Source organism: Musa acuminata, chromosome BXJ1-6, assembly GCF_036884655.1.
Source record: "Musa acuminata AAA Group cultivar baxijiao chromosome BXJ1-6, Cavendish_Baxijiao_AAA, whole genome shotgun sequence".
NCBI classification, from domain to species: domain Eukaryota; kingdom Viridiplantae; phylum Streptophyta; class Magnoliopsida; order Zingiberales; family Musaceae; genus Musa; species Musa acuminata.
In genome coordinates this window covers 40097066-40116628 of record NC_088332.1, presented here as the reverse complement: position 1 = coordinate 40116628, position 19563 = coordinate 40097066, and the positions used below count along the sequence as shown (strand labels likewise).

Below are 19563 nucleotides of genomic sequence, written 5' to 3'. Positions count from 1 at the left end.
TATTATTATTATTATTATTATTATTATTATTATTATTATTATTATTATTTTAAGTCTAATTTATGGACTCCTTTTTTATATTCTTTTTTTCCGTCTCTTTCTTCCCGGTTCTCTGGAGTCGCAGAGGGAAGGGACGCGATTAGGGCTCCGGTCGACACCTCCACCGGGCCTCCGTCGCAGCTCCACCGTTCCACCACCGTCGCTCCGTCGTCAATCCACAGCATAATCACCGCACTCCGACGTAAGGCTCTGTCTCTCTTTTCCACCCTGGGCGTCCTCGCTCGCACTCTCCCGCCCCCTTGTGATTACGACTTATGGTTAGGGTTTTGTTGGGAGCAATTGCTGACTTTGTGTTGGTACATGATTAATCCACAACTAAATTCAGAAGCTCTTTGGTTTTTCTTTCTTTTAGCCTATTGCCCGAGAAATGCAAATTGTATTTATAGTTATGGTTAAAAGATACGATTTTTATTTCTTAACAATTATGTTAATAGAAGAGAAGATAAGAAAACACAGAAATCAATCTTTTATTTTGTAGAATAAACAGTTGTTTTTTATCATTTGCTTAACTTTGCTGATTGCCCCAACTTCTTGGAAGAGGAATAAGATCTTTGGAACTTGATGGATCTCTTCCTAAATCACAAAGACGAGGGTCATAATTCACGCTAGTTCGAGTGGAACCAACCAGAGTCACATTCCTTCGTTCGTCTCTTTGAAAAGGGTTTTTTGCAAGACAGAAAGATATGCTAGAGCCTTCTTCGACAATCCTCTGCCGGCACTCAAGTCAGTAGGGAGTTCCCAAGGGCTAGGGATTCATGGAACCCCGAGTCCAAGTGAAAGTAATTGTAGGAAAGTTAAAATTAGGATTGAAGTGAGTGAATGTGTCCTATTATTACCATACGGGATTGGTTACATAATGTACAATTAGGGAGGAACTTTTTGTACTTTTCATGGTGATAGGGGACATCCTCTATGTCTGTGATACACGGGATGACTCCTGACCGGTAATGATGCTAACCAGGGGAGTGGTGACTGCCATGGAAAATTATGTTTGGTGCTTGGCAGGAGGCATCTGAAACTTGACAGGGGAAGTGGTCTCTGGTGCAAAGGGCAGTTTTTGGTCGGATCGATGGGAATTGTGATTGAAGTAGGAACAATGCCCAGTCAAAAAGTGATGCCTGATGCAAGGCCTTTTGGCTTGCTGTCTTTTTCGTACTAGGGGCCAAACCGTATGATGTAGACGTGTTGGGTCGCACTGGGTCGTCCTTCCTCCCTAATTCAGGTGGGGAATGTTGACTTGGAGGGCGTTGATGTAGACGTGTTGTAGCAGGATTGGTGTCGGTATATTGTTCCTCGTTAGAACCAGTGATGGTGGTGGAAGGTGCTAGGATGTTCTACTCATCTTAACTTTGTTAACTAGCACCAACAATATAGTAGTAATGTTCTTGTGATGTAGATAAATACGCATGATCTAGGGATTGCAGCAGTGCAGGCTACAGTTGAATAAATTAAAAGAACTTAACAATTTTGTTTTTGTGGTTTTGATGGCTTTGGTTTCATTCTTTAGACCATTTTGAGGGCTAGATGGTACACACAACAAAAGATTTTTGGGGAAGCTTGTAGACCCTTCATCTTATTTTTCATCTTGACCTATGTAAATTATACCAAAGCTGCTAGTAGATATATAAGATAAAGTGATTCTGGGAATGACTACTAACGTTGTCTTATGATAATTAAAGGTGAAGTCTGCTGGATCTTTACAAAGACATGAAAGCTTATGCATTCTGTATATAGTGGTGTGGGTACCAATTATCGGAGACACATTCTTCAAACAATATATTTTTTGACGAATAATCACACAAACTATTTTGTCATGGACAACAGAATGCCATGGATTTTATTCCTTATAATCTGGATCTCTGGACATGTGAATTTGTCGTGTTCTCTTTTAATTCTTCTCTTACCGAAAGTTTCTTTTCAACATTTATACTAACAACATGTTAAATATTTAATTCAATACATTTAGATCCTATACAAGTGAATTTGGAAGCATGGATGCCCATGGACGTATGCCATCATCTTATGGGCGACGGCCTATCCAAGCTCCTGGAATGATGCGCCATGGACCACTTCCCGGGCCAGGTCCTGCTGATCATCACCCCAGAGAAGCCCTTCTTCCACCTGAGCACCTCGAAAAAAAGGTTGCAATTCAAGAAGCTGAGATGGAAAGGATTGCAAGAGAAAACCAGAGATTCGCGGAGAGTAATGTGGCCATGAGACAGGAGCTCGTTGCTACTCAGAAAGAAATGCAGAGAGTGCAGGCTTATCTTGGAAGCATCCATACTGAAAGTGATATCCAAATTAGGGGATTACTGGAGAAGATTGGGAAACTGGAAGATGATATCCATTCTGGTGATGTGGTGAAGAAGGAACTCCAACAAGCACATTTGGAGGCACAGAACCTGATAACTGTGAGACAGGAACTCTCTGCTGAGATACAGGTCGTGACAGAAGAACTACAAAAATCAACGGCAGGCTTCAAAAAGTTGCCTGAGATGCATTCTGAGTTAGATGGCTTGAGACAGGAGCACCAGAAATTACGGTGTGTTGTGTGGTTCTTATATCCTTCGGAATTTTTCTTCATTAATTTTTTTCTTTGTTTTGTTTCTGAGATAATAACTAAATTGCAATTTTTTTTCTTTTTGGAAAAGTGCTACTTTTGAATATGAGAAGGGTTTGAATATCGAGCAAGTGGAGCGGATGCGTGCCATGGAGAAAAACCTGATGTCTATGGCCAAAGAAGTCGAGAGGCTGAGAGCTGAAGTGACAGGTACTGAACAGATAATAAATGGTATTTATTTTTCTGATCTTGTCTTTGTGTATATTTTGATTGTTCAATCTAGTCACATTTTTCTTGAAATTCCTCTGTGAAACAGCACCCAACCAATATGGAGGTATGCATCAGACAGCAGGACAAGGCACTGGTTATCCAAATCACAGCTTTAGCATGGGAGGTGGTGGCTACATGGCTGGTAGCCATGTTCCCATTGTAAACTATGCAGATGCAGGTTTTGGCTATGCTAATCCTGCCCACTATACTGAAGCACATGGAAGGCCTCAAGCTCACATGACCAGTGGGGCATCGGTCGAGGGAATTGATTCTTATGGTGGCATGAGTACTGCAAGCGGTACGAACATTTATGGAGGGTCTCAAGCTCGCTGACCAGAGCACACCAACCGGAGAGAAACCACTAATCTTTGGTGTCGCGCCCGGAATTGTTTCATACAATTTGACAAGAGGAGATTTATGACCTACTGGAAAGTCGAATTTGATGGTCCATCATCCAAGCATTAGTCTTTTATCTATCATACCTAATTGACTGGTCACATAGTTTGCTGATGTTGTTGGGCACTTTCCGGTTGGATTGCTGTGATGCATGTTGAAGGACAATCATAAACGGAATGACCAAAGCAATATGGGACACTGTACACTGTAATGTTTCTCATCTTAATGTATTTCCATTTAGTTGTCATCGTTTAGCGATTTGTTTAGATCTTTTGCGTGAATTACTTTAATTCTGGATACCAAGTCTGAACCAGAAAACCTATCAAGCATAGTTGCTGAGGATGCGTTTATGTATATAGAGTTACAATGTTACAATTGCCCCCAATATGTAGGTCTTTGGTCTCCATTTGCTTCACACATCTGAGGTTGTCGTATCAATGTCATGCATAGGGAGCTTTCGTGTATTCATGTGTTTGTGTCCAACATACATATAAATGCACGTAGAAATGAACATATGTTTGTGTACAATTTAGATTAATTGGAGATTATATTCAACATGGCAAGCTTTCAAAAGACTTAAGTAAGTTATGTTGGAAACAATTGTTAAGCCTGGGGAATCTTGAGCAGCTAAGGCATGCTTAGCTTGCTTGCTCTTAACATATATATGGCTGTGGAGAATTTTCTGCAGTTGATATATTACTTCACTGAGTGGCTACGGGAAATCCAAAATTGTCATGCATTTGGGTGGTTGTATTATTTAACCAGTACATGGAGGCCTCGATCTAATTTTGGGTATTGGACTTGTGCCAAGTCGGAATGATTTGAGACTAGAACAAGCTTATGGATCAACACACCGAAGGCACTCGAAGAAAAAAAAGTATATGGTGGGATGGAGACCGATGATGGAAGGAGAGTAACGAAATGCCACATAGAAACTTCGCAATGCCGCAACCATAGTCATATAGTCAAACGGTGAAGGTGATCGATCGTACATCGACAACGACCCTAATTCATGGTATATAGACTCATATATTTTGAAATCCTTGCATTAAATAGTTGTTATTATAAAAAAGGGTGTAATCTATTGCTATGATTAACTCATATAATGAGATATAGACAGAGAAAAACTAAGTAACCCAACTTTGCATCAATCGAAAGACCTTTCTAAGTATTCAAAGTTCAGCAACCATAGTCGTGCAGAGAAGAAGATGCTCATGTAGCTACAACAACCCTCGTTCATGTAATGTTATATAGATGGTAAGAGTCCCCTTCATCAATTAATTATCATCATGAAAAAGGGCTAATCTTTTACTATGATTAATTTATGTCATCACCAATTCAGAATAAGGAGTACAACTCGAGTGGTGGTGGCGAGGCCAACTAAAGCAGCCCAACTCTCCTCAACTATGTGGTAGAGCTATACATTGATTGTGGTCGGCTCCAACCCCGCCCGCAACCTCAACCTCGCTTTTAAACCATCGCCACCATGGCCGACGAGTCCCCCTTTCCTCTCCCGTCCTCCATCTTCGGATTGAGCGGTAGTGTCTGAAACAACGACTAAAAGAGAAAGGCTCTCTGAGCACCAACTCATGAATCTGATTCTAGTGTTCTTTTATAACTGTTTCCAGAGGAAAACTTTTTATATTTTTAGTAATATTAAAGTGAGGCATTTTCTACACTAGAAAATGGATCTTTTGAGTTGAGCACATATATGATTATAATGGAACTTTTACCTTAAAACATCTAAGGACTTGTCTTGACTAGGATCTGCTGCTGCTGCTGCTGCTGTTCATGAGACATCCATGTGCTACTGCAACTTTGCTTCAACATCTGAATCAATCCAACTATAGATTAGTCACAACTTCTCTTTCAAGTAGTCTGGAAATGAATAACTTGGAATGTAAAGGGAGGGTGGGGTTCAGCTTGATTGATTCTTCCCCAACCATACATACAAAAACAGCTTTCATCCTCCTTCTCAATGCTTATCAACTATTGTTACTACAAATAAACAAAGCATTTCTCAGTGAAATTACCCGATATCGTGCCAATTAGTTGTCATAGAATGCCACTCCATCCCGGTGTTTTGTCCAATCTACTGCTCTGCATCGCCCTCCTCACCGTAAAGACATCAGACCATCGACCTGCATCTGCATAGATGTTAGACAGAAGAATTCTTGCAGCCCCATGACTGGGTTCCAACCTAGCCAAGCTCTCTGCAGCCCTCTCCCCTATCTCAACCTTCCCATGGGTCCTCGCAGAAGCCAGCATACTTCCCCATATCATCACATCTGCCTCCATCGGCATCCACTCGATCACCCGCTCTGCCTCTTCCAAGCAACCAGCTCGTGCTAGCAGATCGACCATGCAACCATAGTGCTTGATGGTAGGCTCGATGTTGTACTCTCTTCTCATGCTCTCAAAGTATCGTCTTCCTGTGTCTAGCAAGCCATTGTGGCAGCACGCACTCAGCACCCCGATGAATGTGATGGAGTTTGGTGTGATGCTCCTACTTTGCATATCCATGAACACTTCGAGGGACATATCTGCGTGCCCGTGCATCGCCAGGCCACATATTATAGCGTTCCAAGGTGACACTGATGCTGAGTCCTTCACAATGTCAAACACGTTGAGCGCGTTTCCTATGCTGCCACGCTTTGCATACATGTCGATGAGCCCTGCGCTCAAGTTATCGGTGAGAGGAATCCTTCTGATGGTTATGAGATTGTGGATCCACTTCCCATAATCCAAAGTGCCCGAATCGGCGACGGCGGACAGAACACTCACCAATGTGATGTCATTTGCTTCGTTGCCCTTGTGCTGCATTTCTTGGAAGAGCTGTAGAGCCAAGCGGGAGGAGCCATTGTGGACGTAACCAGCGATCATCGTACTCCAAGAGACAACGTCTCTTTCAGGCATATTATCAAACAATTCTGCTGCTGCTTCGACCAAGTTGTTCCGCAAGAGTCCAGCCAACAAGGCATTCCAGGAAGCAACATGTGACTGGCGACCAGCTTGGAACTGAAGGCAAGCAAGATCGACCATACCGCATGCGCCGTAGAAATGGATCAACGTTGACTGCACAAAGGTGTGGCGATCGAGTCCCATCTTGGTAATCGCGGCATGCAACTGCTGACCTTCCTGGACCGCAGAACAGCGCCCACAAGCCGACACCAAATCAACCATCAGCACTTCATTCGGCCTCTCACCCAAATCCTGCAGCATCCCATGGTATATTCTGAGAGCTTCCGGCAATCTTTGAACCCGCAAGAACGCGTCAATCAATGTGCTCCACGACACCAAGTCCTTGGCCGGAATTCTCTCGAACAAATCCTTGGCGTGACCGACTTGTCCGGCCTTGGCGTAGCCATTGAGCATCACGTTCCAGGTGACAGTATTCTTCTCCGGCAACGCATCGAAGGCAGATCGGGAGTCATCTATCCGGGAACAGGAAGCATAGACGTGCACCAAATTGGTCCCAACCAGGACGAAATCAACAAGCCCATGCTTCACGGCGGCGGCGTGGATCATGCTCCCACCTCGAGGTGCGCGTAGGTGAGAGCAAGCGGAGAGGACGGTAGCCAGGGTGACCTCGTTCGGCCGGACGCCGCTGGCGACCATGTCCCGGAAGGTGGCGACGGCCTCGTCCGGGCGGCCGTTCCGGGCGAGGCCCATGATCATGGTGGTGAAGGAGACGGCGTCCCGGTGAGGCATTTCGTCGAATATCCTGCGGGCACCGGGGAGGCGGTCGGACCTGACATAGGAGGCCAGGACAATGTTCCAAGATGCGGAGTCTCGCTCGGTGTTGGGGGAGGAGAAGATGCGGAGGACGGAGTCGAGGCGGCTGCATTTGGCGTAGAGGTTGAGGAGGGCGTTGCGGACGAAGAGGTTGGAGCGGTCAAGGCCGGACTTCAGGGCGAGGCCGTGGAGCTGCTGGCCAGCGGAGAGGTTGAGGGACTCGGCGCAGGATTTGAGGGCGGCGACCAGGGAGAGCGAGTCCGGGAAGCCTTCTTCTTGTTGGCTGGAGGAGAAGGAGAAGACCCGCCGGTTTGCTGCGTCGGTGAAAGAAAGGATCGAAGAGAGAGAGCGAGAGGGAATCGAGGAGATGGCTCTCGTAGCACTACCACGAGTCGTGATCATCAGGCACGAACTCCATCGCATAATAGACCGACGAACAATTCATGCGTTTCTGATGCAACTCTTAAAGTCTCAATCAAACCTCTGCACGAATCTTACATTGACAAGCATCAGGTGATTAACAAATAATCTTATCATGTTGTATAAAAGGATGATCAAAGGCACGACGTTACGATATATAATTATTTGGGATTGAATACGTGAATCTTTTATCAATATTAAGAAATATAAAAATATTTAAAATTTTATTATATTCTTTTTTTGGGATTTTTTTTAATCTTATACTATTGAAAAGTGGAGATTCACTTAAAAGTATTGATCTAAGAGGATTATGAGATCTGATTTAATTTTATACGTGTGAAATAATGATCATCTAATTATAAAGGATTAATCTTATTCTTCCCTATTTGTTTAAACTTAGTAAATGATAGAAACCTTTAGATAGCTTCACAGAAAAGTAATTGCAATAATAAACATTGAAAGCTTTCGAATTTCAAGACAATAAATTATAAATTTGATTTTATCAAATTTTAATAAAATGATTCATATCTTTAGATAATTATAAAAATTTGGAATCATCAAAATATAATATATTATAAATTTAATATATATTATAATTTGTACTTGACCTTTAGTAAATTATGACTCATTAACTAGATGGTTGAGATTAATAGGGTATTTTTATTTTTTAAACCTTAATAAACTTTTTATATTTTGAGCTACTAGCTTGTAGGTATCTTTTTAAAGAGATCATTCTCTTTGAAAAAATGATTTTTTTTTTTTTTTTTGTTATCTCGTATCTCAATTCTTTTTCTTATCCTCTTCTTCTCTCTTCATCTTGTTTTATATTATTTAGTATCGGAGTCTTGTTATGCTCTTTTAAGTATTTTCTTCTTACAATAATTAGAAGGGGTAGAGGGTGACGTAACTAAAGAATAATGCAACCATATATAGATGAAATGGTTGCAGAAATTGAAGTACTAAGGAGACATGTTGAAGAGTTTACTATGTGCCTTAAACATCAAGAAACCCATGGCTTTAAAGGCTTAAGTTATATTTATGCAAGTGATGTATTCAAAGATATGATTGATTCTCTTTGCATCCAAAGAAGTTGTAATAGACTCATCTATGGAGAGATATTTTCATACAAATGATAATATCAAGTTCTATGGTCGATTTCAACCTAAAGAGTTTTTTTATTGACTTAGTACCATTGAGAAATTCTTTAAGTACAAGGAGATATTCATAAATTGAAAAGTAAAATTAATTATTATAAGGCTTCTAGGTTATGCTTCAATCTGGTGGGATAAGGTGCAAGAGAGGTGCCTTCGGAAAGGAAAGATAAAGATTTCATCTTGATAGAAGATGAAATATTGGTTCCATGATAATTTTCTTCTATTTGATTATGTTCAATTTTTTTTTTATATTTTAACAACCTTTAGTAAGGTAGCAAAACCGTCATCAACTACATTGAAGAATTCCACAAGTTAATGACCCGAAATAACACTCAAGAGATAGAAGAATAACTTGTTGCAAGATATGTCGATGGCCTACGAATTATGATTTGAGATAAAGTAGAGATGCAATGACTATGGAGGTTATCTTATGCTTATCAATTAGTGCTAATAGTTAAAGCAAAACTTGCTTGAAGTGAAGTAGGTATTCTAGTGTTCCTTTACATTACCCGTCTAAAGTTGACTCCACTCGTTATAATGCTAGTAGATCGAAAGCTAGTATAATCATTAAAAATACATCTGAATTAACTCCTACCAATTGTGGAGGATAATCTAGTCACGCCAATCACCTTCCTACTTGCTTTAAATGCAAACAATTATGATACTACATGAAGGAGTGCTCAAATAGACAAGCTGATACATGATGCAAAGTACATGAGCTAATTTTGCCGAAGAAAAAGATATCAACAAACAATTTAAAGATAAAAAATTAATATATGATGAATATGACGAGGAGGCTTATGAAGAAATTACATCCGAAGAAGGTGAATGCTTGGTAATTGATAGAGCACTTGCTACTCAAAAAGATGATTCTAATGAAGAATGATTACGAAATAATATTTTTAAGACATGTTATAAGTCTTAAGATAAAATTTGTTCTCTTGTTATTGATAGTGACAATTATGAAAATATTGTGTCTCAAGATATGATAGACAAGTTTAAGCTCAAGACAAAACCATATCTTAAATTATATTAAATTGCATGGTTAAATAAATATAATGAGGTACAAATTACTAATCGATACCTAGTTTCTTTTTTGATGGGAAAAAATTATAAAGATACTCTTAGGAAGACCATGACAATATGATAGGTATGCTATGCATGATGATAGAAAAAACACCTGTACTTTTAAATTCAATGGAGTTAGAAGTATGTTTTTGCCATACAAAAAAGAATTTGCTCTTAGTGAAGTAAGTTTATAAGAGAAATAACTTCATTACTTTAAATAAGTTTACAAGAGAGCGAAAAAAGTGGAGTTGTATTTATATTAGTTGCTAAAGAATGTATATAACCTATAGAAATTTCCGGTGAAGTGGAAATATTTTGGAGGAATTCAAAAGCATCTACTCTTAAGAACTTCCCAGTGGCTTGCCTCCTCTTTGAGACATTCAACATTGAATCGATCTAATTCTAAGAGAAATTTTGTCAAACAAATCTCACAAGTTAAAAAGATAAGTTATGGATCTACTGTATAAGAGTAATATTTAAAAAAGTTTAAACATGTGTGTCGTTCCAACTCTATTAACTTCAAAGAAGGATAAAACTAGACAGATATGCATCGATAGTCAAGCAATCAATCATATTACCATCAAGTACATATTTCTTATTCTACATGCGGAGGATACGTTTGATATGCTTGCTAATGCTCAATTTTTTTCTAAAATCGATTTTCGAAACGGTTATCACCAAATCCATATTAAACTAAGAGATGAATGAAAAACTATTTTTAAGACTCGAGAATTTTATATGAATGATTAACTATACCATTTAGACCTTCAAATGCTTTGAGCACCTTTATATGGGTAATGAATAAAATTGTATGTCCTTATATTAAGAAGTTTTTTATTGTTTACTTTGAGGACATTCTTATTTATAGTCATAATAAACTTCATTTTGAACATTTAAGAACTATCCTATCAATATTGAAGGCAATAAAACTATATATAAATCTTAAGAAGTATTCCTTCGTGATCTCTAGCCTAGCTTTTCTAGGTTTCATCTTAACCTATGCAGATATCCAAGTGGATTATGAGAAGATTAAAGTTATATGGGCTTAGCTAACACCAACATCCCTACAAAATATTCAAAGTTTCCATAGGTTGACATCCTTTTATCATTGATTTATTTAAAATTTTAGTACCCTCTAACTGATTACATAAAGAAACTTTTGTTCTTGTATTATCAGATCTTTCTAAAACATTTGAAGTTAATTATGATGCCTCTTATGTGGTATTGGTGGAATACTTAGCCAAGAAGAACTTTCACTTGCATTCTTTAGTGAAAAGTTTAATAATATAAGAAAGAATTATTCAACCTATGATATTTGAATTTTATGCTATTGTTTAAGCACTACGACAATTTGAAACCTTATTTGATTCAAAGAGAATTTATCTTAAATTATGATCATCGAAGCTCTTAAACATATAAATTCTCAAGCAAATCTTAATAGATGACATGCAACATGAGTGACATTTTTACAAAAGTATACTTTTATCATGAAGTATAAGAATGGAATGTGTAATAAAATTGTAAATGTACTAAGTCGACGATTAGCGTTTTTTAATACTATACAAGCCAAACTAAAATGATTTGATGAAATAAGAAGTACTTATTATAATAATGAAGATATCGAGAAAATATGAAAGTTATGTACGAATGAGTATCATAAAATTGAAGATGATTTTCTCTTTCATGGAATCCAATTTTGTATTCCTAAATATTATCTAAGAGAGTATTGAATTGCACTATAATAGATTAGAAGGTCATTTTGGGAGAGACAAAACAATACTTCTCATCAAAGTAAAATATTTTTGGCCAATAATCTGTCAAGATGTTACACGTTATGTGAAAAGATATTAGTAAAGTATTTTTGCCAAACTTGGCAAACTCAAATTCTTGATATATATATACTCCTTTACTAATTCCTAATGCTTCCTGGGAAGATATTAGTATGGATTTCATGATTGATTTACCGAAAACTCAAAACGATATAGATTCTATCTTTGTTGTTATTGATCGATTTTCTAAAATAACATTTTATTCCTTGTAAGAAAACCATGGATGCTAACGTTTATTTCAATGAAGCGATCAAACTTCATAAAATTCCTAAATCTATCACATCAGATATCCTAAATTTAATTATTTTTAGAGAAATTTTTGGAAGAAATTTGGCACCAACCTATTAATAATAGTAGTGTTTATCATCCTCAAACAATTGGACAAACTAAGATTGTTAATAGAACTTTGGGTAATATGTTTCAATCCTTTGTTGAAAAGATCAAAATAATGGGATCTCATGCTAATGCTGAATTCGCTTATAACTCTTTAGTTAATCATTCTTTAGGCAAGAGTCTATTTGAGATTATTTATTATCTAGATTTTGCTAAAATACCCGAATCACTTTTATCAAGTTCAAGGGAGAGGATTTTGTTATTATCATGATAAAAATTCATAAAGAAGCAAAGAAAACACTTAAGGTAACAACCAAGTTTAGAAAGAAAAGGCTAAGAAGCAATATCTTATGATGATTTTTGAAGAAGGAGATCTTATTTGAGTATTCTTGAAAAAAAAAACGTTTTTCAATAAAAACTCTCAATAAACTCAAAGAAAAAATGATCACTGTGAAGTTTTTAAGAGAATTAATGACAATGCTTACAAGATTAAACTTCCTCCTAATGTTCACACTCACTCAATATTTAACGTTTAAGAGAATAATAACGATAACTTATGATACAGTGCATAATGAGTATTGAATGCTCCCAAGTTACAGGACAATAAATTTCAAGCTTAAAATCATCAAAGTACAATGCACCATGAATTTAATATATTTTATAATATATGCTTGATTCTTAACAAGTTAAATGATTCATATCTTCAGATAATTATGAAAATTTAAAATCTTCAAAGTACAATGCACCATGAATTTAATATATATTATAATATATACTTGATTCTTAATAAGTTGACTCATTAACTAAGTAGTTGAGAGATTCAATGTCGGAGGGATGTATAAAAGGGAAAGAAAGAAAGATTAATGGGACATTTTCATCTTTAAAATTTTATTAAGTTATCTCTTTGAAAAAAAAGAGTTTAGTTTTTTTTCTCTTTATCTTATTTCACATCATGATTTATCATTAACAACATAAATAAACAGCTCTTTAGATTTATGGAGATTGGCACAAGTGAGATAAGCTAAAACTCTTTCAAGATGATAAAAATTTCTATCAACATTTCAGACATAATAAATAAATATTATTACCAAAATTGTATAATAAACTTGAAGGTGCTATTTAGTTTAGTTGGTAAAAATCTAACCATGTCCCCTTTGTTAAGAAAAAGGATACTGCACAATAGATTTGGTAGTAAAATCTTATAACCAATATTTTTTGTTCTCCATTTCTGATCCCCAAATGAAATTACACATGAACTTTTCTCAATGTTCTTGCATTCCCTAAAAAGTTAAAATCTTCTTGAACTTCCAAGAAATTGCAAAGCTCAAAATACTTAAGCAAAACATAGGTAAAACAATATCATAGCAACATGGCAGAATCACCTACTTTTCCACAAGACATAAACTTTAATCTGCAATGCCACACAAAAATAAAGAAGTGAGACAAGATTTAAAGGGTCAATGACAAGGAAGATTGGGCATACAGAACTGCCATAGCTTGTTTGCTACATTCGCAATAACAATGAAGGTCCAAACAGTGATCCACAGGAAGCTTAACCAGGTATTTATATTATTCAATACTAAACAGGAAGTATCTGAACAAATTCCAGAGTTAATTAGATTCAAAGCTCACTCAATAAAACTAGTTTAAGGACTGATCTAAGCTTCTGTGACTCAATAAAATCAAAGTCACTATTCCTTACATATCTACATTATGGTTTTGCAGGGTCAAATCTGTTTAAAAAAGACTGCAGATGATAAGCATATGACTTCAGCTTACAGTTGGTACAGAAGGGACCATGAAGATGAAACACAAAAAGTAATTTGGTACATGCATTGGAAAAGAAGATTAGGAAACATAAGGATTAAGAAAAGATGTGTATATATATACAGATGAATAGTAAAAGAAATCCCAAGATACTGAACTCCAAATAGTTCAGAAAATCTTGATGTTTTGGAATATCTTAATGGTAGTGACACCTCCTAAATATAAAGGCAAGAATGTCATGAGTTGAATTTACCATGAAAAGATAATTTCCACCTAAGTATCTTCATGTATCTTCCAATGCTGGGGCATATGCCAGTGTATATGGAGAACATGCAGGACATCAGCAAAGTTTCAAAATCTTCAGTTGCATATAATTGCAGTCACATACACAAAAGCTGGATGCATTAGGTTTTTGGTAATGCACTCTTATATCCTCATATGGTGAAACAAACAAATGAATCCAAAAGCAGAACTCAACCAAGTCATATATTACAATCACGGAGTCTATGGTGCATCAAGCCCAGTTGGTAGAAGAATACATGAATAAATTAACTTCAGAGAAAAATGAACCCCAGAAATCAAATATTAGGAAAGGTCACTTGTTTTTTATCCTACAACAATGAGGTGTAATATCACCTGCCAAGATGGAAAGAAGGCGTGAACAATCTCCCATAGTATTCGGTCAACAGAGCTTATTCAGTGGGCCGCATGCATGAACACGGAAACTGTTAGCTCTTCAGAAAATTATTGTGCATATAAACATGACAATCTCGATGCTTGCCCTCTTCTTCGTGATAGACATAAACCTAGGTCAGATACTCAACTTAAATGTCAGGTGATGACAATCAGTCTATAGATGATGTTTTTCTGTAACATCTCAATCAGTCTACAACAGCCACTGATTTGCTTAGCCTCTTTCTCTTTTGCAGTTCCCCGGAAGGAGGTATCTGTACTGGTCAGCATTCTGAATCAGATAACCTGGAAGATTTACAACAGAGTATGTACTAGGAATTGGCCCCAGCTTGGCAATTATTTTCTGGAACGTGTGTTCCTCAGGAAGCATGTCGAAAAGGTCAGCTCCACGGCATATGACATCCTGAATTCTGAAACGATTTAAGAAATAAGCAAATCGGACACGATCAACATGGCTATATGCATTCATTTTAAAAATAAACTCGCTGATGTGCCGGAAGCAGAAGCTGCAGTGCCACCCGGAGTCTGCTAATAGGTCATCTGTCTGACGCAAATGGGCATATGTGGTCTTCCCAGCTCGGTAACGGTGAACTGAAGCCCTCCAACTATCGTCATCAAGGTAGAACTCAAAGGAGTAGAGGTAGTTCCGAAGCTGGAGATGAAGCTTCTCTGGAATCTCATCGCACCACCTGAGAAGGTTGATAGTGTGACCACTAGGTATCTCATCAACATCGGACATGATTAACAAATCATCATCACTGATTCCGGCAATCCTGATAAGCTGATCCAATGCCTTCCGCTGGTAAGCCTCCTCGACAAAAGGATTCTCCCCTTTTACAAATCTCCCCCCAAAAGTCCCATAAGTCAACCGTGACTCCACGAACTTGAAGCGGTGGCGGTTCTCTGCAAAGAAGAGGGGCTTCTTCAAGCCGGTGAATGTTGAATTGGACTCGAGCAGAATGAACTCCGAGACGTAAGGGCTGAGCTCGTTCCAACGAACTTCCAGGATGTCGAGCTCATTGCTGAACAAGACGGCATCGTACACACGCCTCGGCATTTCCCGGATGCCCCACCCGTGGAGCTTGCACAGGTTCTCCATGGAGACGTTCTCGTGGTAGTAATGGGGTATGGTCCTGAAGGGCTTAGGAGGGGATTCCCACAGCGGCCGAAGGAAGTAGGTGATCTTCTGGCCATGGGCGTAGATGACGAATACGAGGGTGGGAACGCCGATGAAGAGAAGCAATAGTGCCTTGAGATCGAACCCCTGGAGGGCGCACCGGAGCCGCCGGGACATGCTCAGAGCTGCTCTTGAAGCCTGCTACAGTGAAATAACAGCTAAAGTTAACAAGAAAGACAGAGGCACGCTGAAGAGAAGATCACAATTTCAGTAAAAAATCAGATGATTCATCGATCCATTGAGGAACTCAACGAGTTTCTACTGGCACCACAGATCCCTAGATTCGTAAAATTGAACAATCGAAAGCCCCCCGAGAAGCTCGAACTCAGGAGATCCAAAACCAACATCATAGGGTTCTCAACGACAAATCACACAAACACGAAATCGGACACCACAAATCGCACAAAAAATATCGAAATTTGAACAAAGGAACGAACTTGTCAGATCTTCTCACAAGATCTGGAGAAATCGGGATAAAAAATTACCCCCCCGCAGACGTTCTCGCAGGAATAATCCGTCTTCTTGGAGCACGGACACCCGGCCTCCGGCATACCGAAGCAACACTTCTTCCCCAACCAAATAAGATGACCTTTTTCCCCCAAAAGATCCGCCATTCAGCCACCAGGAAAGCAAAATATCTCCGCACCGGTACGTCCCGGCACCGATCAGATCCCGCAGCCGCGGCGCCCCGGAGTGGCCGACCAACCCGATCTGCTGCCGCCCTTTCTCTTCCTCCTCCTCACAAGTTCGCGTCTCTCCCTCCCCCCTTCCCCACTGCGTCTTCCCCAAAGTTTCGACCCCCCAGAACAGCACACAACCACGGTAATTTGTGGTTGGCTGCCTAAGACTCAAATCTCGAAAACCCAACCAAGACCCAGAACGGGACAAATTAGAGTAGCAGCAAACTATCGCTTCTGCTCGCAGCGGAGAGAGAAACGAGAGACGAGAGACGAGAGACGAGAGGGGAGTGAGCGCGTGAGGGTCTTCTTATGCACAGCGCGAACACAACCACGGAAGAGGAGTGGGAGAGGGAGGGGGAGGGGGAGGCGGAGGAAGTGGTTTGGGAGCCGCGCTATTGGAATCCAGGCGGCGATGATTACAAGGAAACGGACGGCTTCCACGTCTATTCCCAAGTCGGATTCGCCCACGTATTCAACGGGCCGCGTCGCGTCTCGACCTTGTCGTATGTAACCCGGTATCGATGTCATCTATGTGATTGAATGAATCATAGTTGGCAAATATCGTTGACTTCGGTCAACTCAATGGGTCATAAAAACATAAAAATAATTTTTAATTATTTTATTTTTAAAAAAAATATATAATGAATTTATAATAGATATTCCGAGACTACTAACCCTATTATAACACCAAATGTCACTACTCGATCAATTTATATAATATATTATAGCATCGACATAATCTAAGATTAAATTTTAATACGGTTGAAGTTAATAATAATATGTTGATCATCATCGACCTCTAATAAGCCAATGATATATGATTAAATTAGAATGTTATAATAAAAATAAGATTCTTTCTCTCATATTAATGATAATATATATATATATATATATATATATATATATATATATATATATTAAAAATAAGACATTCTTATTTCGCTCGTCAGCAGTTTCAACGAATGTATTTATGCTCAATAAAAAAATTATATACTTAATCTAGTAGTTTTTGTGTAACAAAGGTTGGATATAATAATACGTATATCATAAAATTATACATGTAGTTTTGGAACCTATCACAGTCAAATTTTTGAGGCATTATGTGATGGTGGGCATCACGCGCTTGGATTGACATGATCCTTCATATTTGAGTCTTCATATGACTTGGTCCAAAAGTGTTCTTGGAATTGTTCTCCTTTTCCTAACTCATTGATCTCCTTTCCTTGACCAGTAAAAGACTTAACTCATTGTCTTGCCTAGAGAGAGAAAGAGAGGGGAATGTTCTTAGTCTTTGATGATAAGTAAATGGACAACTTGCAAGTAGAGTGGGGCTGTAGGATACCATTAGAGTCTCGTGATTGAAGGTTAACTACTGTTTCCTATCTCCTAAACTTGTTTGACCAGTGTTTCTTCTTCTTTTCTCTCTCATCTGAAGCCATTAAAAGAAATTGAAAATGTCAAGATTAGCTTTTGTAAGATGAGATGAATGGCATGAAGACTGAGATACATTTTCCAACCTTTTTCCAACCTGAAAAACTAAGAGATGATGAAATGTGGAGTGTCTAATAATCCTTTTTGAACATGAATCTATGATTTGTGAGAGGATTAATAGTCATTGAAAATTAGAAAATTAATCACACAATCACAAAGTTCAGACTTCTTGAATAATAATTTTGATTTCTTGAGATTGCAAGTTTGCGGTCATCTCCTTTGTTTTCTTTCCTCCTCTATCTCAAGTTAGATTATCCTTTCTTTTAGTTGTTGTTAGCTCTCCCTCTCTCTCTCTCTCTCTCTCTCTCTCTCTCTCTCTCACTATGTGCAATAGTAGCTTGGATTCCTTGGTGTTGCAAGTTTGCTGTCATCTCTCTTTTTCTTTCCTCTTTCTTTTTATTTTGAGTTACTTCTAATTAAAGTCGGACTCTTAATCGATCGAATCTATAAATTGAATCTTAATATAACTGGAAATAAAATCGAACTGAATTGGAGTATGACTAGGATTGACTTTGAAAAGAAGTTGTAAGTCCATTTCATGTCCACAGATGAATTCCAATGCTTATAGCTCTGTCAATGATGTGAAATGTCCACCAGAGTTACATCAGTGGTGAGTGGCTCAGCAACTTCTATTCCCTTCCCATGGGTGGACCAAACTGGACCACCAGTGAACATCAAGCTCTCAATGTGGACCTCAAAAGATCTATATAAGCATCTGACCACATTCCCATGATTCATGAAGCTTTTCTTCCACTTGATGCTTTGCACTTGATTACTAGTAGCATCAAAATAATGGTATCTTGATCTGCTACTCTCCTACATGTTCCTGGAGTTCCCATTGTTCTTACAAAAGCAATTTAAAGTTGCTTTGGATACTTAACAATGACACTGCATCAAAAAAGTAATGTTATTTTGATCTGCTGCTGTGCTACATGTTCCTCCTGTTGACTCTACTGTGGAGTCTCCCAGCTGCTATTATTCTTTTAACAGCAAGATAAAGTTGCTTTAGATAGTTAAAGATAACACTGCATCGAAAGTATTGTTACTCTGCTACATGTTCCTGCAACTCCTGTTAACTTTCCTATGCACTCTTCTTCCTGCCATCATGCTATCATGCTGCATTATGTATTGCAGTAAGATAGTAACATAATTGAGGATGTACCAAGCAATGCTGCATGACTCATAACATTGTAATTGCAGTGTGCATCTTCATTATATATTGTGAGGTGCTCAATTAGGACCACTGTGCTCATTCCTGACTGAGATTGCAATGATTCTTAGCAGCACACAGACTCTTATCAAAACAGGCACAAGTTATGTAGGATTACAACCACTGATGAGCAAGAAATGATTAGAAAAAGAATGCTGCCCCTGTTTGGTTCTTCACCACCTCAATCACAGCACAGATGCAGCTTACTGATAGTATACTCTCAAAGGAGTTGGGGTGTGAAGACCTAAGCTTGGAAGCTGGCTTTGGTTGGCAAGAGATGGCCTCATTGCCTCCATGAAATAAAGAAATGGATATGAACATGGATGAATTGTCTGTTCATCAAAGTCTTCCAAACCATTAGGTCAACTCTCCATGTGCCCAATCCATATCAGCTTACAGCTATTGATCCTATCATACAAGCATCTAATGTTCATTGCTTTTGCTGTCAACCATAAGCATTTAGCTCTGTAAAGTAAGCAATAAATGCACCAACCAAATGAGTTTCTTGTTGTTCATATCTCATTGTGTCTTTCTTGGATGTGAGCTAAAAAATTAAGATGTGAATATCTTTTTAATGAGATCAAGCTTGCATTAGTCTAAATACAAGCTGCCCATAGGCCACCTTCATCTGCATAAACAATATGAAGAAGTAAGCATTTGATGCATTTTAAAGCATACATTTGTCAACCAACAAAGTATTTGCTGACATGCTGTGCCATG

General features: G+C 38.4%; 3 protein-coding genes across 5 annotated transcripts; 1 reads left to right on the top strand and 2 right to left on the bottom strand.

Moving 5' to 3' along the window:
- The first annotated feature begins 89 nt into the window (after positions 1-89).
- Positions 90-3540, top strand: LOC135676961 (protein FLX-like 4). The gene is made up of 4 exons (XM_065188715.1): positions 90-241; positions 2027-2602; positions 2712-2830; positions 2937-3540. The coding sequence occupies exons 2-4, from the start codon at positions 2052-2054 to the stop codon at positions 3221-3223; spliced, it is 957 nt and encodes a 318-aa protein (XP_065044787.1). The 5' UTR covers positions 90-241; positions 2027-2051; the 3' UTR covers positions 3224-3540.
- A 1036-nt stretch (positions 3541-4576) lies between these two features.
- LOC135676960 (pentatricopeptide repeat-containing protein At5g19020, mitochondrial-like) lies at positions 4577-7514 on the bottom strand. Of its 2 annotated transcripts, none has more exons than XM_065188713.1 (3): positions 5320-7514; positions 5020-5116; positions 4577-4843 (listed from the first exon to the last, which is right to left on the bottom strand). In XM_065188713.1, the coding sequence occupies exon 1, from the start codon at positions 7442-7444 to the stop codon at positions 5342-5344; it is 2103 nt and encodes a 700-aa protein (XP_065044785.1). In that variant the 5' UTR covers positions 7445-7514; the 3' UTR covers positions 4577-4843; positions 5020-5116; positions 5320-5341. The 2 variants fall into 2 exon arrangements, with proteins under 2 accessions (XP_065044785.1, XP_065044786.1); XM_065188714.1 differs by having other exon boundaries at positions 4577-4831.
- A 6533-nt stretch (positions 7515-14047) lies between these two features.
- On the bottom strand, positions 14048-16586 carry LOC135676959 (uncharacterized). 2 transcript variants are annotated; one of them, XM_065188711.1, is made up of 2 exons: positions 15948-16586; positions 14048-15603 (listed from the first exon to the last, which is right to left on the bottom strand). In XM_065188711.1, exons 1-2 carry the CDS (start codon positions 16074-16076, stop codon positions 14500-14502), a joined length of 1233 nt encoding a protein of 410 aa, XP_065044783.1. In that variant the 5' UTR covers positions 16077-16586; the 3' UTR covers positions 14048-14499. The 2 variants fall into 2 exon arrangements, with proteins under 2 accessions (XP_065044783.1, XP_065044784.1); XM_065188712.1 differs by having other exon boundaries at positions 14048-15600; positions 15948-16575.
- Between the last annotated feature and the right edge of the window lie 2977 nt (positions 16587-19563).